Source organism: Sabethes cyaneus, chromosome 3, assembly GCF_943734655.1.
Source record: "Sabethes cyaneus chromosome 3, idSabCyanKW18_F2, whole genome shotgun sequence".
Classification (NCBI taxonomy): domain Eukaryota; kingdom Metazoa; phylum Arthropoda; class Insecta; order Diptera; family Culicidae; genus Sabethes; species Sabethes cyaneus.
The window spans coordinates 133,443,322-133,463,171 of NC_071355.1; the positions used below are offsets into that span (position 1 = coordinate 133,443,322).

The following is a 19,850-nucleotide window of genomic DNA, read 5'->3' on the forward strand; positions in this document are numbered from 1 at the left end:
TATAGCATAACAAAAGTAAAAACTAATTTTTGTATCTTCATCTTCGATATTATAAAAAAACATTAATTTATATTATTTATTAATTATTAATTTATATTTTTACTAAGAGACCTGTGTGTTTATATAACGACGGTCGTGAGTTACGTTGTGAAACACGTATAAGACACGTAAGATGATTTCAAGATGGACATTATTTCAAGACAGGGACATCAGGTGATAGCAAAACATATTAAAGATAATCGCAAATGGCAAACGCGAAGATTCTAGATAGAATTAACAAAAGAGCGAATGTCGCAAATGTAAACAAAATGAGTGAGAGTTATTTTTTGCTGGACTAGCATAGGAAGGTCAACTCTCGCTCGCTTTGTTAGTTCTATCTTCAGATCAGCACCTTGGACTATAATTGATGTTTTATGTAAGGTTGTCGCAATCTATCGTGCGATCAAGCAGCGAATGTCGCGAATGGTTTTTCGATGTCATGTAGTCTTAAATATTGACATGACATGTTGTGTTAAATATTAAAACATATTTTTTTGGCATTTATACAACAATAAAAACAAAATTATTTATGTATTTTTATTTTTCGTGCCAACTGCATCATACGTCATTATTTTAGGGTTATGAACGTAAATTTAGCAACCTATTGGATATAATAACACTGATGATATTAGTCGGGAGGGCATCAGAACCAAAATACAACGCAAAACGCAACTGTTGCATTTTTCTGTTTTCTGGTGTCTATCAGACTTTTTTGTATGCCAGAAGCATTGGGCCACTGCGACCCTGCGACAGTCTTAATGATCGTTTTTTGTGGCAGGCCCCGATTGCTGTACCTATCATCTATCAGACTACCACCTGAGCCGCAGAAAATTACTATCACTAGAAAACCGCCATCTTTTGGAAAGTGTCTAGTGTCGTATCCTATTAAGGACCAAACAGAAAGCTGTATCAAATGTCAAATCAAATGGCCCTAAATGTCATTCTTAGGGCAGACTGTGAACTATTTGGTATTTTTTAACTTTCACTCTCATTGTGTGTTCCAACGCATTGAGAGCTCAACAGTTATCTACCTGCAGAATTATAAAATGACTTGCTCTCGCATTCTAAAGTAAATTCGCCCATTTGAATAAATAAATATAAATGTCTATCCAACCATCAATTTGTCACCCGTAATTTAAGTCAGTAATATGAAAAAGCATGTTTCACAAACCACCTTTAAAAAGAGATTTTTACTTCCAGCATTTCCTAACAATTACCAGCCTTTCTTATATTACTATATATGTGCATCCCTTTAACAATAGCCTAAAAATAAAAACATCACAAAAATGTCCAACATTTCAATATCCATTTGCTTCTGGTTCTCGCTTTAACTCTAATTTAAGGTATTCATTGCGGGTTAGATGATTAACAGGTAACAATAAGTTTGTTTGTGAATGTCGATCAACCGAACTGTGTGCGTAATGCGCTCCGGTAGTTGGCGATGAAATGTATAGATTATTATATAGACCATCACTCGTATGATGAATGCAATTTTGAATATTATCTTCTCGCTGAAAAGTATTCTCTACTGAAGAAATGTTGTAGTTACTAATGTCCTCAATCAGCGTCGGCGTCATTAGGTTGTGTCCATCTTCTGACTCAATCGTTTCACATACTGAAATCCCAGATGCGTCCTGCGATTGCTCCATTGAGTCCCCTTGAACAGAGTTCTCACAAGGTACTATCTGAGTTGGACTAGTGTTTCTTTGCGAGTGATTATTGTTCAATGGAGGAGTGGAAGGTGTCTGGTTTTCAACAGTGTCTCCTATGAAATGCATAAATGCTTAAAAATAAATATAGATACAGATTATGTTAGTCTACCAACCTCCTAGGAGCATTTCCTGCAGTAAGCTGTCAATGTGAGCTACACCAAACATTTTTGCCAGTTCAATCTGTTGAATCATTTGCCAAGTAATTGATTGTAGAACTGGTAGTAACAGAAGAATTTCTCCAAACCGTCCTCTAAAAAATTAACAAATAAATTAATGACAGTAAAGCAAAGCTTACACGGTACAGCTTGTTTTAAGACCTATACTAAGGATATCTGCTTAGTTGGAAAATTGCAAAATAGCGACGTAAACCAACAGAAGTGTTTTAAATAGCGCAATGCTATTACGAATATTTAGGTTCACTTTCTATTAATATCGAAGTGTATGTATGATATGTAAGAAGTACAAGGCCACCATTAGATTAATGAATTACCTATGAATAAAAAAAAGTGAAGCATCAAAATTGTTTACCGAGAAACTTTCACAGAGATGCTGTTAAAGAAAGGCGAAAGCGTATCGGGTGGACTTGTAAGCAGAGACACTATGCATATTTCACAAAACGGCCCTATAGCCACGAGGTTACTGAGTCTGCTTTGACAACCCGAATAAAAATGTATAGCGACAAAACATTAAATTTCACTGTTACAAACATTGAAAAACTTTGAAAAACCACATTGAAACAGTGAAAATACAAGTTACACTGAAGTTACCATAAATATCGCTGTTTTCACAGTAAATTTTAATGGAAACCGCCAATTTTACATCGAATAAGGGGGTGATTAAGTGATGTAACACTAAATTTTTCGGCTTTTTCCCATACAAATAAAGACCAAAAACAGTAATATTTGTGGTACATTCACTAAACAATTCACTAAACACTTAAACAACTTAAACTCAACATTAGCAAGACAAAATATTTGATTATTTCGGCCAACTCCAGACCAAACGTAAATGTTGAAATTGATGGTGAGGCAATTGATCGCGTAAACGAAATAAAGTATCTTGGAGTAATCATTGATGACAAGTTAACCTTTAAGCCTCACATTGACAATGTCATCAAAAAAATGGCGAAAAAGTACGGTGTCTTGTGCCGTTTAAGAAATGAATTGACGATTAGCAGTAAAATTCTTTTATATAAGTCAATCATTTCACCACATATAGATTTTTGTTCATCCATCCTGTTCCTCGCAAACGATACACAAATATTGAAGTTGCAGCGCTTGCAAAATAAAGTTATGCGATTGATTTTAAGATGTAATAGATACACTTCCTCATATATTATGCTGGACGCATTGCAATGGCTTTCTGTGAAGCAAAGAGTTTATTTTTTGACAATGGTGTTTCTATATAAAATTCTTAATGGGATGCTGCCTCGATATTTGTGTGATCGAATTGAAAGAGGAAGTAATTTGCATTCGTACAACACTAGAAACGCGAATGATGCAAGAACACCAAATTTTTTGTTTGGAAGATCACAGAACTCTCTGTTGTACAAAGGAATGAACTATTTCAATTCGATGCCTAGACAAATAAAACGTGCAGCAACAATGGCGGAATTCAAAAGGCTTTGTATTTCACACATAAAATCTACTTTATAGTTATCAACTTAGGAACTATATGGGCTTGTTTCATTATGCCTGATTTTTGTTTTCAGGTATAATAAATTCAAATTTGTCACGAGGTTTTCGAGTCACTTTAAATCTCGCATGTGCATAATATTTTTAGATATAAATTATCAAATTATGGTTGTATATGAGCACCAATGGCATTATATTAAATTTATTAAAAGGTATTTTTTAAAGGTATCTTAATTTTCGTAATTACTGGCTTTACCAGAAAATTTTTGAATAGTCAGGTTAGTCTCATATAACTCCCCCCATCTACTAGCAACAATTCCTTTCCCGAAATACTTGTGAAGATGCAGAGGATTCCCTGGTCTTTAGTAGCAACAAGTATTGGACTAACATTCCTTCCCATCCCACCAGGACCCGCATTCGGACGTGGCCGGCGTCGGTATTGATCAGCATGCAGGGACCTGATAAGGTTGCACAATGAGGAATAGCGTGCTGTCCCAAGTATGCTCTTTCCAGCCATCATTTTGCAATTTTTATCGGTCCTGGTCAATAACGGAGTAGCAGCACACGGGCGGTATCCTATGCTTATGCTTATGCTTATGCTAATGGCACACCGCCTTGTCAGCATACCGATGGAGAAAGAGGACCTTGTAACGGAAAGGGATAAAATATACGAAGCTGCTAGAATCAACGGTTTCGATAATAATTTTGTCGATAAAATAATTCGTCTGCATGAGCGCAAAAGACACAGGAAAAATGTCACTACGTTACAACCGCAGAAAGATGATGTACAGCGAATCAGCATGCCATTCTACCCGAAAGCCACCAATCCGATTAAGCAACGCCTTAAACGACATGGGTATCACGTAGTGTACAAAAGCAATAATACACTGCGGGATTTACTTTGTAACACGAAAGATAAAGTCCCCGCCGAAGAAAAATCGGGAATTTATCAAATCAAGTGTCAAGATTGCCCGGCGATATATATTGGCCAAACTCGTCGAAAAATTAAAGTCCGCGTGAAAGAACATAAAGCAGCAACCGAAAATAAACTTACTAATGACTCCAGTGTGGCAATGTATGCCATTAGCAGTGAACATGTGATAAACTGGAATAGTGCTAAACTTTTAAAAAATGTACGAAAAACATCACATTTGAATGCGTGGGAGTCATTACACATCCTCACTGCTGAGCGGCCACTGATGAACGAGGATGATGTTCCAATAGTATCGCCGCTCTTCGGCTTAACAAAGTTAAGTATGTAGCTGCTCTCATCAACATAATTAGTTGGACTCGGCCCCGTAGATGGGTAACTACTTACCCGAAACCGGTCGGCAAAAAGGTAATTTTTATACTTTGTAAGAACAAAAAGTAAAGTGTCCAAGGCATTTAAGAGTCATTCTAGTTCTTACGTTAGCACGACTACGTAATTGAAGGTAGTAGTTTTAAGTCTAGATCTCAGTATTATTTTAGCCAACTTTTATAATTTTAAGTGGAGAACTTATACACAGCGTGTGAAAACGTGTTGTAAAGAATTTGCTAAGTCAAAATAGATGACAGTGTTACTTATCGATGAAAGCCATGCCATCTCCGATGACATGTATTAACAGTTACCAAACTACGGCACGCTCAGTAACGTTACTACGAGGGATCCCGTCGTAACAGTATGGTATACCAATCTTGAAAGCTTGTGGAATAGTGAACACATCTGGTAGAAAGTCATTTTTTGATATTACAAACTATGTTTACAATCAGCATTTGAAAAATAGTGATTTTTTCGGATTACAATACTTTAAAAAATCATAACACTTTTTAACCCCGTTGGTTTGCACGACGTGCAAATTAAAAATGGTTCAAATGTCATTCTCAACATGACATTATTTGTTCGATTCGTTTGTACTGACCTAGCGTGTTTAATCGGTTTCACATTTCGTTTTCCTAACGATTAAGAGAGAAATCCGATCGGAAAATGCAATATTCGCACTTGCAACTGCCAACTAAAACAAACCACCAAAACAATAACAAAGATCAGGGCGGCCAGTTCACACAGGTTTCAGCATATTTCGGGTTACCAGTTGTTCAAATTAAAAAGTAACCCCGTTAGTTTGCATGAGGAATCGTTCAAACGAACGGGGGTCCACTGTATCTTACGAATTCTAACAGTAACATCGAAATAAAAAAAATACGTGTCGATTTTTTTTTAACAAAGAACGTAAAAAAATATTCCGAAGAGATAAAAAATGTTGACTATAAATTTCCTGTGGAATGACCCATATGTTAGTTTGGACCAAAACGTTAGATACCATCATTCGGGGATACTTCCAACACTTTTGAACTTTGACTTATCATAACTTTCGAAGTTTACCGTTTGGGTCCAACTGTAAGTAGCCAAAACTTGTATAGTGGTTAGTACTATTGAATTATGATTATGAAAACAATAGCAACTTAACGAATTTGTGAAAAGCATGGAAAATAGGGGTATTGCAAGTTATCATGTACACGGGGTTACTTGCAACACTATTCTGATTTTGGATACCTTATGAATATAAATGTGATTTAAAACCGCGGATGGCTATTTTTATTTTTGAGTGTGCTGGCAGAAATACAAGAGATACTAGAGGCATGTCTTGTTTCCCAACTTCATCTATGACTTTTTTAAAGATTTCCGGTGGAAATGCAGTTTATACGCGAGTTCCGCATTGCTTTTTGAAAGCACGTCGAATTTTCCTCAAACTTCAATTTTTCTGGAGATGGCAAAAGAGAAAATAACATCGTACAGATGCAAATTTACTTTGTACATATTATCTATTATGATAACTATTTATTTTACAAATGCTGCAAGTTGCGCCATATTAGAAGTTACAACACGAATTTCTTCTCAAAGTTTAAAACATAAAAAAAGCTCAAAGTTGTTATTTGTTAGCTTATATGATGAACTAATTGTGTATAACTAAATCAAACAAAAATGATTTCATGTTAAAAAACGCACACCACTTTGCAAACGCAACGCTACGCGAAAAAATAGTTTTTTTTATTCTTTATTAGAGAGGCTGAAAACCTCTCTAATATAGAATCAAAAAAAACTCAGCTTTTAGTTTAAAATACTCAGCGATCTGTTTCAGGTCCATTTCAGCTTCTCAAATCGCTGTTTCTAAGCAATCACTTGGTCGGTGTTAAGTCAGACTGGACCGAGTCGCAAAATTTAAAAAAATGGGTTGATTACAGCAGATGATCAAGTGTTTTCTAAGCTACATTTTACTCTAGTCAGACTACATAAATGTTGGAAACAGCCAGTCAGCCAGCCAGAGTTATGAGATGATTTCGAGCGATTGATAGGTATAAACCATACAGAGCAGCAAACTTTGAACGCGTTTTTTCGAAATCAGAGTTTTGACAATTGGTTCGATCTAACTTAACACCGACCACTTGTCCAATTTAGATTATGACATAGTTTTAGCTTTCCACTTCTGCCCAAGCAGCGTTTCAAGTCATTGATATAAAGAATAAAGAGCAGCTGTCCAAAGACACTTCCCTCCTCTCCTAAGTCATTCTTGTATGGATCGGACACAGTATTGCCGTATTTAGTCCCTGGACATCTATTAGAGAGATAACTATTGAACTAATTCCATACAGTTTCTCGAATTCCTGTTTTATACAAAACACATCAAGCAGTTGCAATCTATCAATTGTTTCGAATGCTCTTTTAAAATCCAGAAAAATTGCAACGGTTATTTAACCTTTTTAATATTAGACTTCCAATTATGTAATATCAAGTATATAGCTTGTGGCAGATGGAAAATACCTACAAGGGGACAACAAGGGGATGCATACTGCATATGCACGATCGTTTAACAGCTTTAACTTTGACACGAAACGCAACTTGAACCAAAATTGGCATGTGGGGGTTTTTGGAGACAAGGTTTTTTTCTATGATGGATTGAGACCCCTCCTCCCTCTAAGAGGGGGGGGGAACTTCTATGCAAATGAACAAATACAACAAATGAAACGAATTTCCTCATAACTCGAGAACTAACCAATTAAACGGAACCACATTTGGGTTTTTTTTGACGTAGGACTACGTCTTACTTTAATAGAGTGGCATGCTGCGAAAACAAAACTAATCATGACACGAAAAAGTGATAGGTTTTGAGCGGCAATAACTCAGTTAGTTCTGTGGTTTTTACAAAAAGATGGATTTTTACACCTATCTGCTGGAAGTTTTACATAAAGATGAACCATTTTAGTGAATTCACATGAGCTTCCAGCCAATCACGTTTGAGCATTTTAGGAAATGAAATTGACACATCCATTACATTTATCAGGTAGATGTGAAAATGAAATGCATCTTTTTTATAACCTTTTAGTCTATTTATTGCCATTTTGTTGAATATTGGTTATTTAAGATCTTAACTCCTCAGCTTTTCCCAGGGGGCTGATATGACGTCACATTTTCGTTGCTCACATGAAAAAGGCGGCAAACGCAAAGTGATTTAACAAAACGAATTTAACTAACCATTTTCACAGTTTCATGTATTTCGCATCAATTGTCTGCCTAACATTGGCTATGTGATGCTAAAATCTTGGCTAAAATTAAACTAAAACTAACAAAATTTAACAATTTATACATCCGACTCGGTTGTCACCTTGAGCCCATCTATGAAGCTGTCAGCTTGCCCTTTTATTATTAAGAAATATCCTATTGAGTGAGAATTAGTTAAATCGACCATTTTATTCTAAATCTATTTTGAAATAGCTGAAGTCGTCGTTATTTAAAACCCAAAATATCTTTTATTTTTTGTATTATTTTTTTCAATGCAAAGATTTTTTTGGATCGGTTGATGTAAGTATTTTTAAAGGGAAAACTTATTACTAAGACTCTCATATAACCAAGGCAATGGTTAAATTGATCTCTAAAGTCTTTTAGAAAATGGCTGAGTTATAAGTGTATAAAACGTTTCACTTTCCGATATGTTATCATTTATTTTTCGTATCATAAACTGCATCCCGTAACGTATATTATAACTCCCCCTCTGAGAGGAGGGGCTCCCATACAAATGAAACACAAATTTCGTCATAACTGAGAACTAATCATACAAATGGAACCAAGATTTTTGAAGGCAGGATTTATTTTTCATTTGTGATTGGAGATCTCTCTTCCTCTAGAAGTGGGGGCTTCCGACCCCGTCTGAAGCGCCGGTCACTGCGGGGAGACAGTCCTTTCGTAGAAATCACAACTGTTGAGGTTTTAGGACAGCGAGTAAGGAGGGAATCACCCCCGCGAAATGGTGCTTTGCGCAAAATGGTACTTTCCGCGAGATGGTATTCCTGGAAACACTATTTACGCATTAGGGTCAACTGAGAATTGGTTTCCGCGAAATGTTATGCAATCACGGCGAATATTTTAATGCTATCAGATTTATTTTATTTGGCGTAGCAATAGGAGGAGTTGTTCTACTTCTTACAGTTCTACTTTATTGTGATGAAAAATTTAAAATTTGTATATTAAACTACCCTAGCTTTCATAGTTACGTAATTGTCAAAATGAATCATCTAAGGTTGAACTCCTCAGAAACTTGCAAAACTCGAGTTCGTCACAAAAGTCATCCGAGATTTACAATTTATGTGCAGCACAATTTAATTTGTGACAATACGTAATTTGCCAGGTCAGCTATAGGGGAATGTCCCCAGTTGTGAAACAGGTTTTGTTTTGACGTAGAACTACGTCTTACCACAGGGTGTCATTCCAAAATTTAGGGACCAGCGTCACGAAAGAGTGGTAGATTTTGAACGCTAATAGCTCTTCTAATTCATAACGGATTTTGAAGATACGCTTACCATTCGATTCATAAAAGATGCAGCAATTGTCTGGTTACTATTAAATGATCGTTCTTTAATTGTTGTATAACAAAAAGTAATCAAAACTTTTGAGATAAAATTTTCTCTTACATTTTTCATGCGATCGTTTCGCCCCCCAGGCATGGACGACTATCAGAGACACCGACAATACGTTAAAAGCCAAGACAAGAAAAAGAATAACAACGAATCACAACACCGATTGAAACTGCCAAGTTGAGTTGGCTAATACAGAAGCGAAAGGGTATAAATACCATCACAAGGCTGGAAGCAGCTTCTTTTCGACTCAACATTCGGCGGAAGCACACCACCCAGGAGGGCAGCAGCGAGTGAATTTAGCGACATGATGGAACAGACGCGAAGGAAAGCTCAACAGTCGTGTTAGCAAACCGCGCGACCACGACTGGTAAGAAGCAACCGAACAACCAGGTGCTGGTTTTTGCCATATCACACTGTTTTTCTTATCTGCTGATAGCAGAAAATTGTCTTTTTAAAGACTATCGGTAGTATTTTGAAGAGCAAGATTGATTTTTCTCTCCTACAATGCGAATGTGGAATATTCGTCCAGTTGAGTTTGTCGTGAGTTGACTAAAACAGAAGCCGAAATGGTATAAATACCATCACAAGGCTGGAAGAAGCTTCTTTTCAACTCAACCTTTGGCGGGAGAACACCACCCGGGAGCGGCGGCAGCAACGATAGCAGCGAATGAATTTAGCAGCATGATGAAACAGACGCGAAGGAAGGTTCAACAGCAAACTGCGCGACCAGGACTGGCAAGAAGTAACCGAATAACTCGGCGCTGGTTGCCGCCATCTCATATTGTCATATAGAAAACTGTCTTTTTAAAGACAATCCGTAATATTTTGAAGAGTAAGATGGATTTTTCTATACTACATACGCGAATGTGGAATATTCGTCCATATTAATCTGCCGAGTGAATCTCCCAGAACAGAAGCGAAACCATCACAAGGATAGAAGCAGCTTCTCTTCAACTCAACGTGAATACTTATTTTATGTAGTCCTACGCCAATCCTGCGTTCGTGCCTCTAGGCACAGACCCTTCTACTTTTTTTGGTCATAGCTTTTGATCGGATTATTTAATTCCGAATCATTTTAAAGCATTTGAAATATTGAAGACTTACGTATCGTTTTGCTAAAGACAGTATATATTTTTCGCTTGAAACAAAATAGTTATAGCGAAATTGGGAGACATAGTATTTTCTTGCCAAAACAAAGTGTCCCAGGTTTTGAAACACTTCGAAAAATCCATAAAAGAAGATAAAAATAAAGAAGCAAATAAGGAAATATAAAATGAAAATAAAATACTTAACTAATTTATTAACTGAAAACACTTTAAATGCAAAGTAATTTAACAGTTTCTTAATTTAATCATCCAAATCTGAATTGTAACGAATGCATGTAGAAACAGGACGCTCGCTCTCGCTAGAATACAAGAATACAATGAGATGAGACGTTAGTAGTAATTTGGTAGGGCTAGTTTAATAAACACGTCAAAAATGATGGGTGTTTCACAACCGCGAATAATCCACAAGACAATCCGTAATCCGAATAGTCCGATCGAGTAGTTGAGTAGAGTAGTCCAGTCGAGCAGTAGAATCAAGCAGTTGAATCGAGCAGTTGAGTCGAGCGTCGAATCGAACAGTTGAGTCGAGCAGATGAATCATACTGTCCAGTCAAGCAGTCCAGTCGAGCAGTCGAATCGAACAGTCCAGTCGAGTAGTCGTATCGAACAGTCCAATCGAGCAGTTAAGTCGAGCAGTCGGGTTGAGTAGTAAGTCAAGCAAATGTGTCAAGCAGTCGAATCGAGTAGTTAAGTTGAGTAGTCCACTCGAGCAGTTGAATCGAGCTGTTCAGTTAAGCAGTCAAGTCGATCTGTCCAATCAAGCAGTCGAGTCGAGCAGTTGAATCGAATAGTTTAATCGATCAGTTCAGTTAAGCAGTCCAGTCAAGCAATCAAAATGACCAGTCCAGTCGAGCAGTCTAGTCAACCAGTTGAGCAATCGAGCAATCCAGCAGTCGATCAGTGAGGTGCCTGAGAATACAACTCATTGCTACGAAAGCATGACGTCTTGTCAGGGACCTGTTTTTAGTCAGCCTCTTATGACGTTCTGTCAGAGACCTGGTTTTCGGTACAGACATAAGCCTCTTATATAAATAGATAGATAGATAATTCAATATCCAATGGAGGAGGTAAGAGAGCAATTTTAAGGAGAACGTAAGAGGGCGGGGCTCCCATACAAATGAAACACACATTTTCTCAAAACTTGAGAACTAATCCAGCAAGTGGAACCAAATATGGCATGTGGTGGTCTCAGAAAGCAAGATTTTTTTCTATGGTGTACTGAGACTCCTTCCCCTTTTAAGAGGGCTCCCATACAAATAATATACAAATTTCCTCATAACTCGAGAACAAATCAAGCAAAAAAAAATATTTGGCATTTGGAGCATTTGGCATTTGGAGATAAATTTTTATTCTATGGTTTACTGAGACTCCTTCCCTTTCTAAGAGGGGGGGGGGGGGGCTCCCATACAAATGAAATACAAATTTCCTCATAACTTTAGAACCAATCAAGCAAAAGGAACCAAATCTTGCATGTGGGGGTTTTAGAAGGCAGGAATTTTTTCTATGGTGTACTGAGACCCATCCGTCTTGTAACAGGTGGGTTCCTATACAAATGAAACACAAATTTCCTCATAACTCAAGAACTAATTAAGCAAATGGAACCAATATTTGGCATTTGGGGGGTTTTTAAAGCAGGAATTTTATCTATGGTGTATTAGGACATTTGCCTTCTTTAAAAAGGGGGGATCCCAAACAAATGAAATACAAATTCCCTCATAACTCGAGAACTACTCAAGCAAATGGAACCAAATTTGGCATATGGGGGTTTTTGCAGTCATGGATTTATTTTATGATGGTTTGAGACCCCTCACCCCTGTGGTAGGATGATAAGGACTCTCGTTCAAATAAAAAAGAAATTTTAGCGTATGTGCCATATTTTCTGCTACGTAACAAGCTTAAAGCTGTGAAAGTAAACTTGTAAAACCTTCTAGGAGCAAAAGACAATGAATCGACGCCGCTAACTTACGTGCCTGTTGCCATTCATGTCAAAAGAGAAGGACATTCGAATGGCACGTCATATTAGCGATGAACATGTTTTCACTTTAATGTTATTTGTAACTAATGGCCCTTTTAAAGGCCATAAGCGAGTTATAGTAAGATTATTGAAACATGTCAAGCTACCGTCATCCGGGGTGAGATTGTGCCAAAAAGCATATGTTTTTGTTCTTTAGCTCAGTATACACACAATTTAGGAACTAGGTTGATTTCAAACCTGCCAATATAGACTAAAGTGTTCAATAAACAACTACCGTAGAGATAGTTTAGTTACAATGAAACCTAATTTTACTGGAAGTGCATGAACTTTGGCACAATCTCACCCCTTCTAGCGGGTGACATTGTGCCAAAAACATATATTATATATATAAATACTCAAGTCGCTTTATACGCGAAGGATACGTCCCGCGTTAATCAAAACCGCGTAAATTCCGAAATTCGCGTAAAAAAACCGCGTAAATTCCAAAATTCGTGTAAAAAAACAAAATTTCGCGTAAAAAAACTTTATGGATTTCAACACTACGCGAAAAAATAGACGTTTTGAGCACATCCGCGTAAATTCCGAAAATCGCGTAAAAAACCGCGTAAATTCCGAAATTCGCGTTAATTCCGAAATTCGCGTAAAAAACCGCGTAAATTCCGTAATTCTCGTAAAAATAGTCGCGTAATAAACAAACCGCGTAAAAAGCGACTTCAGTGTATATGCATATATATGCACATTGCCTGTAATATGAGGAATGTTCTTAGCATAGTTTGGTTCAATTCCTACATCTTGCGGTTTTCGAAAAGCGTTTTACCATAAGTGATAGCACAAAAGCGAGAAATGTGAAAATTATAACTAAATCCGTGTGATTATATGATTGTTAGATAATTGAACTTATTATCTTTACCTATTTACTTTGCTACTTTCTATTAAATTAAATGTGTGTACGGGGCTTCACTTACCGAGAATCATATTGCTTGTCTGAAACATAATCTTCGAGGTTATTGAGGACTTGATGCCTCAATGCTTTTATTTTTTGCGGTTGATTAAGGCCTCTTATGCCTGAAAAGAATTCATACGAATTAAAATTTCGCTCAATAAACTCAAATGATATTGTGTTGCTTAGTATATAAATTCGCATTGTGACTTGATACACCTAGTGATACCACATACACGCACGCAACTGTGCATCATAAGCACACATGCTCAACACACCAGTTCCTTCTAATAAGTAATCCATACAGGCAAAATAATCCACACGTCCTTTCCACGTGAAAAATCACGTAAATTTCTCTACAGGGAGATACGTGACTTTCACTTGAACATTATTGGAAAATAGTATAACATTCATCTGATTTCCACGTAAATGCACGCATAGGTGAACTTGGGGTAAAATGAACAGGGGGGGTAAAAAAATATTTGTTGAAATCTGACGCCGATGGTAATTTCCACTAATAGTATATAAGCTATTTTGGCGAAACAAATTAAATTTCGACTATTGGTAACAACACTAAATGTTGTTTGCTTATCACTGTCCTGCGGATCTGTCGAAAATTTCAAATATTTTTATCAACTGTTTGTTTATAATAAACACTAGAAAACAATCGGTGTTTTGGGGGCAAAATGAACACTTCACTATGGGGGCAAAATGAACAATGTGTATAATGATGTTTTATTTTCCATTTATCAGCAGCCAGGACCTAATTACAATTCAATGAATAAAAATGATCGAGTGATAAATGAAAAATGACGGAAAATGACCGATGAAGCGAGTTGAAAGTCAAGCATAGTATGAACGTGGTGAAGATACATTATGTTAACTCTGTGGAGTCCTATTTTAATTTCAGCAGCCTTGTTGAATATCTACAGCTTATGTTGAATAATAATAAGGTAAAATAATGTTTAATTTATCCAAACTGCATGTTAACTTTAATTTTCTATGACATGTTCATTTTGCCCTCACTGTATGTTCATTTTACCCACACGAAAAAAATCAGGCTCGAATGTAACGCTTTCGGAAATAAGGAATTTTTCATGACAAATCGTCTTTTTTCAAACATCTTTATATTTTGCTACATGGAATATGAATCCAGCTTTCAATTCATGTAGTGCGTTCAGCATTTGGTTGGTTCCTGGGGAAGCAAATGGCGAAATTGCTAAGGGTGTTCATTTTCCCCCCAGTTCCCCTACTAATGTAAACTACGTGAAATTCACGTAAATAATACCGGAAAAGTTGGATGGAAAATATTCACATAACTTTTCCTGTAAATTTGACGTGAAAATTATTTTGAGTTTACGATTGAATTTTTATTTAAGCTGTGGCTCTCGCTGCAGCTGTTTGCAAATCAAATTCCAAATTCCCGGATCTTCTCCTCCACTTTATGCTCTCCTCTGAACCCTACACATACGAGCGCCAGTTAATAGACCAAATCATCATACCGTCAATTGACAGATACTGGCGCTTTTGTTTACATTTCGGAAAATTTTCGCCTCTGTGGTTCATAGGTACACGAGTACCAACGAGCCACATGCCCTGGCGGGTGTTGTGGGTTCAAATCCAGTTATAATCTCAGATTATAGCTTGGTTCGACCCACGCACCTTCCAGCATTGGACAAAAGATATCAGGTATCAGCATCTTTGGCTCGAGCAGCACGTTCCTCACAATCATGTGGAGGATTTGTGCCTTGCCCATCTTGCCCGTGTCATCATTTACCTGATGACCCGAGCAGGAGCGAAGAGCAAAATGATATCAAAATGTGTTATTGAAAATCGAATAACTCGTATCAAAATTTGGTCTTGTTTTGGCTGACATAGTTGGTAAAATAACAAAAAAATAATATCAAAATTTTGCTCCTTTAAGGCCATTAGAATAACTACTTGTGTTATTTGAATAACAAAGCAATAACATGATTGTATTCAGAGTTTAGAAAATCATATTTTAGTATTATTAAGGTATTGAATAACAAATGCAGTAGTATATGAGATATTAAAAAAATATTTTATAAAATAGCTATAATCTAAAATCTCTTTAATCAATAAAATTTTTTTTATGAAATATATCGAATGTCATTTTAAGGTCAAAATAAGATACGATAACAAAATCAGTTATTAAAATCATCTTACAACCACTGTTTCAAATATCTACTCAATAACAAAATGTGTTATCAATGTATCTCCAAATCTTTTCAATAACAAAATATAGCATTATAAAACAGTTTGATATTGTTTTTATATTATTTTGCCCTTCGCTCCTGCTCGGGGAGGACGGGAAGGAAAACAGGAGGAGGACAAACACAAACATATACATACCGAGAGATTTTTGTACCCTCGAGGGGATACTGCAACCCTTGGTAGTTAACTTATCAATACTAAAATCCGATTCATTTAAGACGTAGGATCCAAAGATCCTATGACGCAATTGTGCTACTGCAGGACAGTTGCAAATTACGTGATATGGTGTACCGTAGTCGGATTCACATAAATTACAATGAAACCATATGATAATTTAGTCTGCAGTGACCAGTCAGTGATCTGACAAGAATACTGCAATTTACCTTTGAGTGTTGCAAAAGAAATTTCGCAACCTTCTCATAAGGCTTAACAATGAAACTTTTCGTTTGACGGCAAGTTTCAAGATTTTCCCAATAACGTACATGTTCAGATGAAAAGCAAGATCGAATCTTTTGTTTTATCTAACATGCCGCAATATTGGTAAAGAAGGTTCCGGTCCGAAACTCGACTTTTCTGCTCCAGATCTTGCTAGTTCATCAGCCCATTCATTTCCGGTTATACCAGAATGGCCAGGAACCCAAACCAGATGAACGGTATTTAGAATGCTTAGTTCTTCTAATTGGGTGTGGCAGGCGATGACTGTTTTAGATTTAGAATTAGCCGCACAAAGGGCTGTTTTAGCGGCTTGACTGACAGAACAGAAGTAGATAATCTTGCCTATCAGTTCTTTCTGAAGTGCAAACTGAGCTCCGCATATAATTGCAAAGATTTCAGCTTGAAAAACGGTGCACTAACTACTCAACGAATAGGATTCCTCCAATTCCAGCTCACGGCAGTAAACACCAGCACCCGCGCGACGTACAAGGAACCATCGGTATAACAGACCACATAGTCGGAAATTTTCCTTTCCATGTAGCCTGACATTCAATCCTCTCTAGGAGAAAAGTTACTTGAGAAAGTCCTATACGGGAAAGTACGCATGAGCGTTACATCGCTAGGAGCAAGGGCAAACTTGTCCTCAGCAGCAATTTGCGACCACAATCGAGTATGACCAGTGGAACCGTCCACAGACTGCCAAAGGCCAATCGCGTGTAGTCGATAAGCACATATTAGTGCCTCTGGCTTCAGGTGGCAAGTGTAGAGGTTTAATATTGAAAATAGCTTCTAGGGCGGCAGTAGGAGTTGTAGTAAATGCACCAGACGTTGCCATTAAACACATCCTTTGAAGATGGTTTGGCTTTGTCTGGACAGTCACAACTTCCCCTCTCTGCCACCATACAAGACAACCATACGCCAGTATTGGTCTGACAACGACCGTGTACAACCAGTGTATGTATTTGGGTTTAAGCCCCCAAGAGTTGTCAATTGCTCGTCTACATTGCCCAAAGGCCATGCACGCTTTTTTAATTCGGAAATCAATATTTGTGGACCAGTCAAGCTTGGAGTTGAGAATCAACCCCACGTACTTCAGTTCGTTCACAACATCAACATCCGAATCGTAAAAGCGCAGAGCGCGAGCTCCATTGGTATTTCTACGTCTTGAAAATAAGACGATAGATGTTTTGCTCGGATTTACCGAAAGTGCAGTTTCTCGGCACCACGTTTCCACGACGCGTAGTGCCTGCTGCATTAAGTCAAATAATGTGCTTATGCACTTTCCAACTACTAGGATGAGATAGTCATCCGCAAAACCATATGACGAATAGCCTAGACCATTGAGTTTCCTCAGTAGACCATCCGTCACAAGGTTCCATAAAAGAGGCGAGAGAACGCCACCTTGTGGACATCCACAAACACTTTGCTTAAAAATGCTTGCTTGCCGTAAGGACGAAAAAAGCAATCGGTTACTAAGCATTTGTTCAATCCACTTTATGATTATTGAAGGCACATTATGATAACGAGCAGCCTCCAAAATAGAAGTGAAAGATACGTTATCAAACGCGCCTTCAATATCCAAAAATGTTCCTAAGTAAGATTCCTTTTGTAAAAAACAACCTCAATCTTATCCACCACATCATGTAATAAAGTGGTTGTAGACTTGCCACTTTGATAAGCATGTTGCGCTGAATGAAGAGGAACTTCTACTAAGCTTGTTTCGCGGATGTGGTGATCAGCAATCCGTTCAAGTGATTTAAGCAAGAAAGACGTTAGACTGATTGGTCTAAAACCTTTTGCTTGCTCGTATGTCGCGCGTCCACCTTTAAGAATAAACTTAATGGGTATTTCACGCCATTGAGTTGGGATGTACCCAATAGCAATACTACACACAAACATCCTTCTCAGAATGTGTTTGAAGTACTTGAATCCTTTCTGCAGTAGAATAGGGTATATTCCATCTGTTCCAGGAGATTTGTATGGAGAGCCCACTCAATCGCTTCAGTTGTGACAAGTCTCTGAGCAAAGGCTCATGAGTCTAAGCCACCTAAAACGATTTCTGGATCGTTTCGAACTTCAGGTTCCACACAGCCCGGAAAGTGACTATAAAAGAGACATTCCAGGATTTCATTGTCATTCGAACAGTATTCACCGTTCAAACTTCGAATGTTATTAACCTGATAATCTTTCGATTTTGACAGTATTTTATTAAGTCGACTTGCCTCGCCGAAACTGGAAACGTTGCTACAGAACCTGTGCCAGCTCGTGCGTGCTGAAGATCGTAGAGCCTTTGCATAGGCTTTCCGGGCCTGCTTGAAAGGCTCCACGCCATCCCTCCGACGTCTATTCCAGGCTCTCCTGCATCGTTTCTTTAGTTCCGCGAGATGAGTGTTCCACCATGGTGTTCCTCTAGTCGTTTTAATAGTTTTTAGCGGACAAGCTACTTCAAAAGCTTCCGCAATAAAAGATGTTGTGACATCTACAGCCACATCCAAGTCGAGCGATGACTCAATCGTCGGTTCGAATCCTTGAAATTTCGTCGCCAGTTCCTCCTCAAAGAGTTCCCAGTCAGAAAATCTCGGATTGCGAAATGTTGCAGCGTTCAAGGAGACACCCAAATGATCAAAATATATAAAGCAATCATCAGATATTGGTATCTCATTGGAAACATGCCATTGTGCCAACTCATGACTGATCCTGTTAAAGCAGAGTGTTATATCTAACACTTCCTCTCTATCAGCTCGTATGAAAGTTGGACAATTGCCAATGTTGAGCATTCCAAGGTTGATACTACTCAAATATTCCATCAAATCAGAGCCTCTCAGATTGATATCCGAGCTGCCCCAAATGATGTGATGGGCATTGGCATCACTTCCTACAATGAGCGGAAGCCCATTAGATTGGCAGTATCTTACCACATTTCTGAAATCGTCGCTGGGAGACGGTTCATCGTGTGGTAAGTATGCAGAACAGTAGACATAGCGCCTATGGACATCATCCACGACGAGTTCTACTGCGACTGCACAAATATCTCGAGTAGTCAACTCAGAGATAAGGTATGCGCTTATTGACCTATGCAACAATATGCATGCCCTGGGCATCAAACGAGGATTTGTCATACCAGTTTTGCTGAAAACAGCAAAGTTCTGGTTTCCAATATCCGTCGAATGAAAGTACCCCTTGCGAAAATATGGCTCCTGAACCAATGCGATGGTGACAGAGCCATTAAAAAGTTTTTCGCATAAATACAAATTTGCTGCCCGTTTGTGTTGAAGATTTATTTGTGCGAGTCTAACTATTTGACTAGCGGAGTATATGCACAAACAATCTCCAACACAGATCATACAGCAAATTGTAAGCGAAGCCAATTATGTTGACCAGAACGCACTTGGTGTAGAACCCATAAGGGAAATTGGGCAGGACTACTATGCTGTTCCCACGAAACGCAAGGAACAACAAAGATCGAACGTACCAGAGCCCCGCACGGCACAGTAGGGGCAAGATGCCCAAAGCACTCCGTTCGCGACTGGCATGTTTTCACCCCTCCAGCCATTCAGTCATCGGCACGGAGTTAGACCTTGACTTAGGGGCTCCTGATTTGCCAACTCTCACGGCAGGATCAGGACCCGTGGCTCAATTTTTGCCCAAACGTACAATTCGGCACCAACCGCCAAAGGGCGTAACTGCAGATTGTGTAAAACAGACCGATTAAAAGTCTCTCTCTCTGTGCTAAGCCAGCTGAGAAAATAACTCTCTCCCGGTGTGCTCACACCCGCAGCCGCGCGCTCCGAAAAACCTGCGCCGAACTGCATGATTAGGTAGCCGGAAACCATACGGCGAGTGTTCCACCTTCTCTGTCTGCATATGACAACCAAGGTTGCGTAC

At 38.1% G+C, this 19,850-nt stretch overlaps 1 protein-coding gene across 1 annotated transcript in view; it reads right to left on the reverse strand.

Moving 5' to 3' along the window:
• Window positions 1-1,201: 1,201 nt before the first annotated feature.
• The window catches only part of LOC128741874 (hepatocyte nuclear factor 4-gamma), a 153,703-nt gene continuing 135,054 nt past the window's right edge, over window positions 1,202-19,850 (reverse strand). Inside the window, exons 5-7 of the mRNA XM_053837976.1 lie at window positions 13,321-13,420; window positions 1,865-2,001; window positions 1,202-1,804 (exon numbers count right to left, since the gene is read on the reverse strand). Of these exons, the coding sequence (XP_053693951.1) occupies window positions 1,338-1,804; window positions 1,865-2,001; window positions 13,321-13,420 (704 nt within the window). The 3' untranslated portion in view covers window positions 1,202-1,337. The remainder of the gene's footprint in view (window positions 1,805-1,864; window positions 2,002-13,320; window positions 13,421-19,850) is intronic.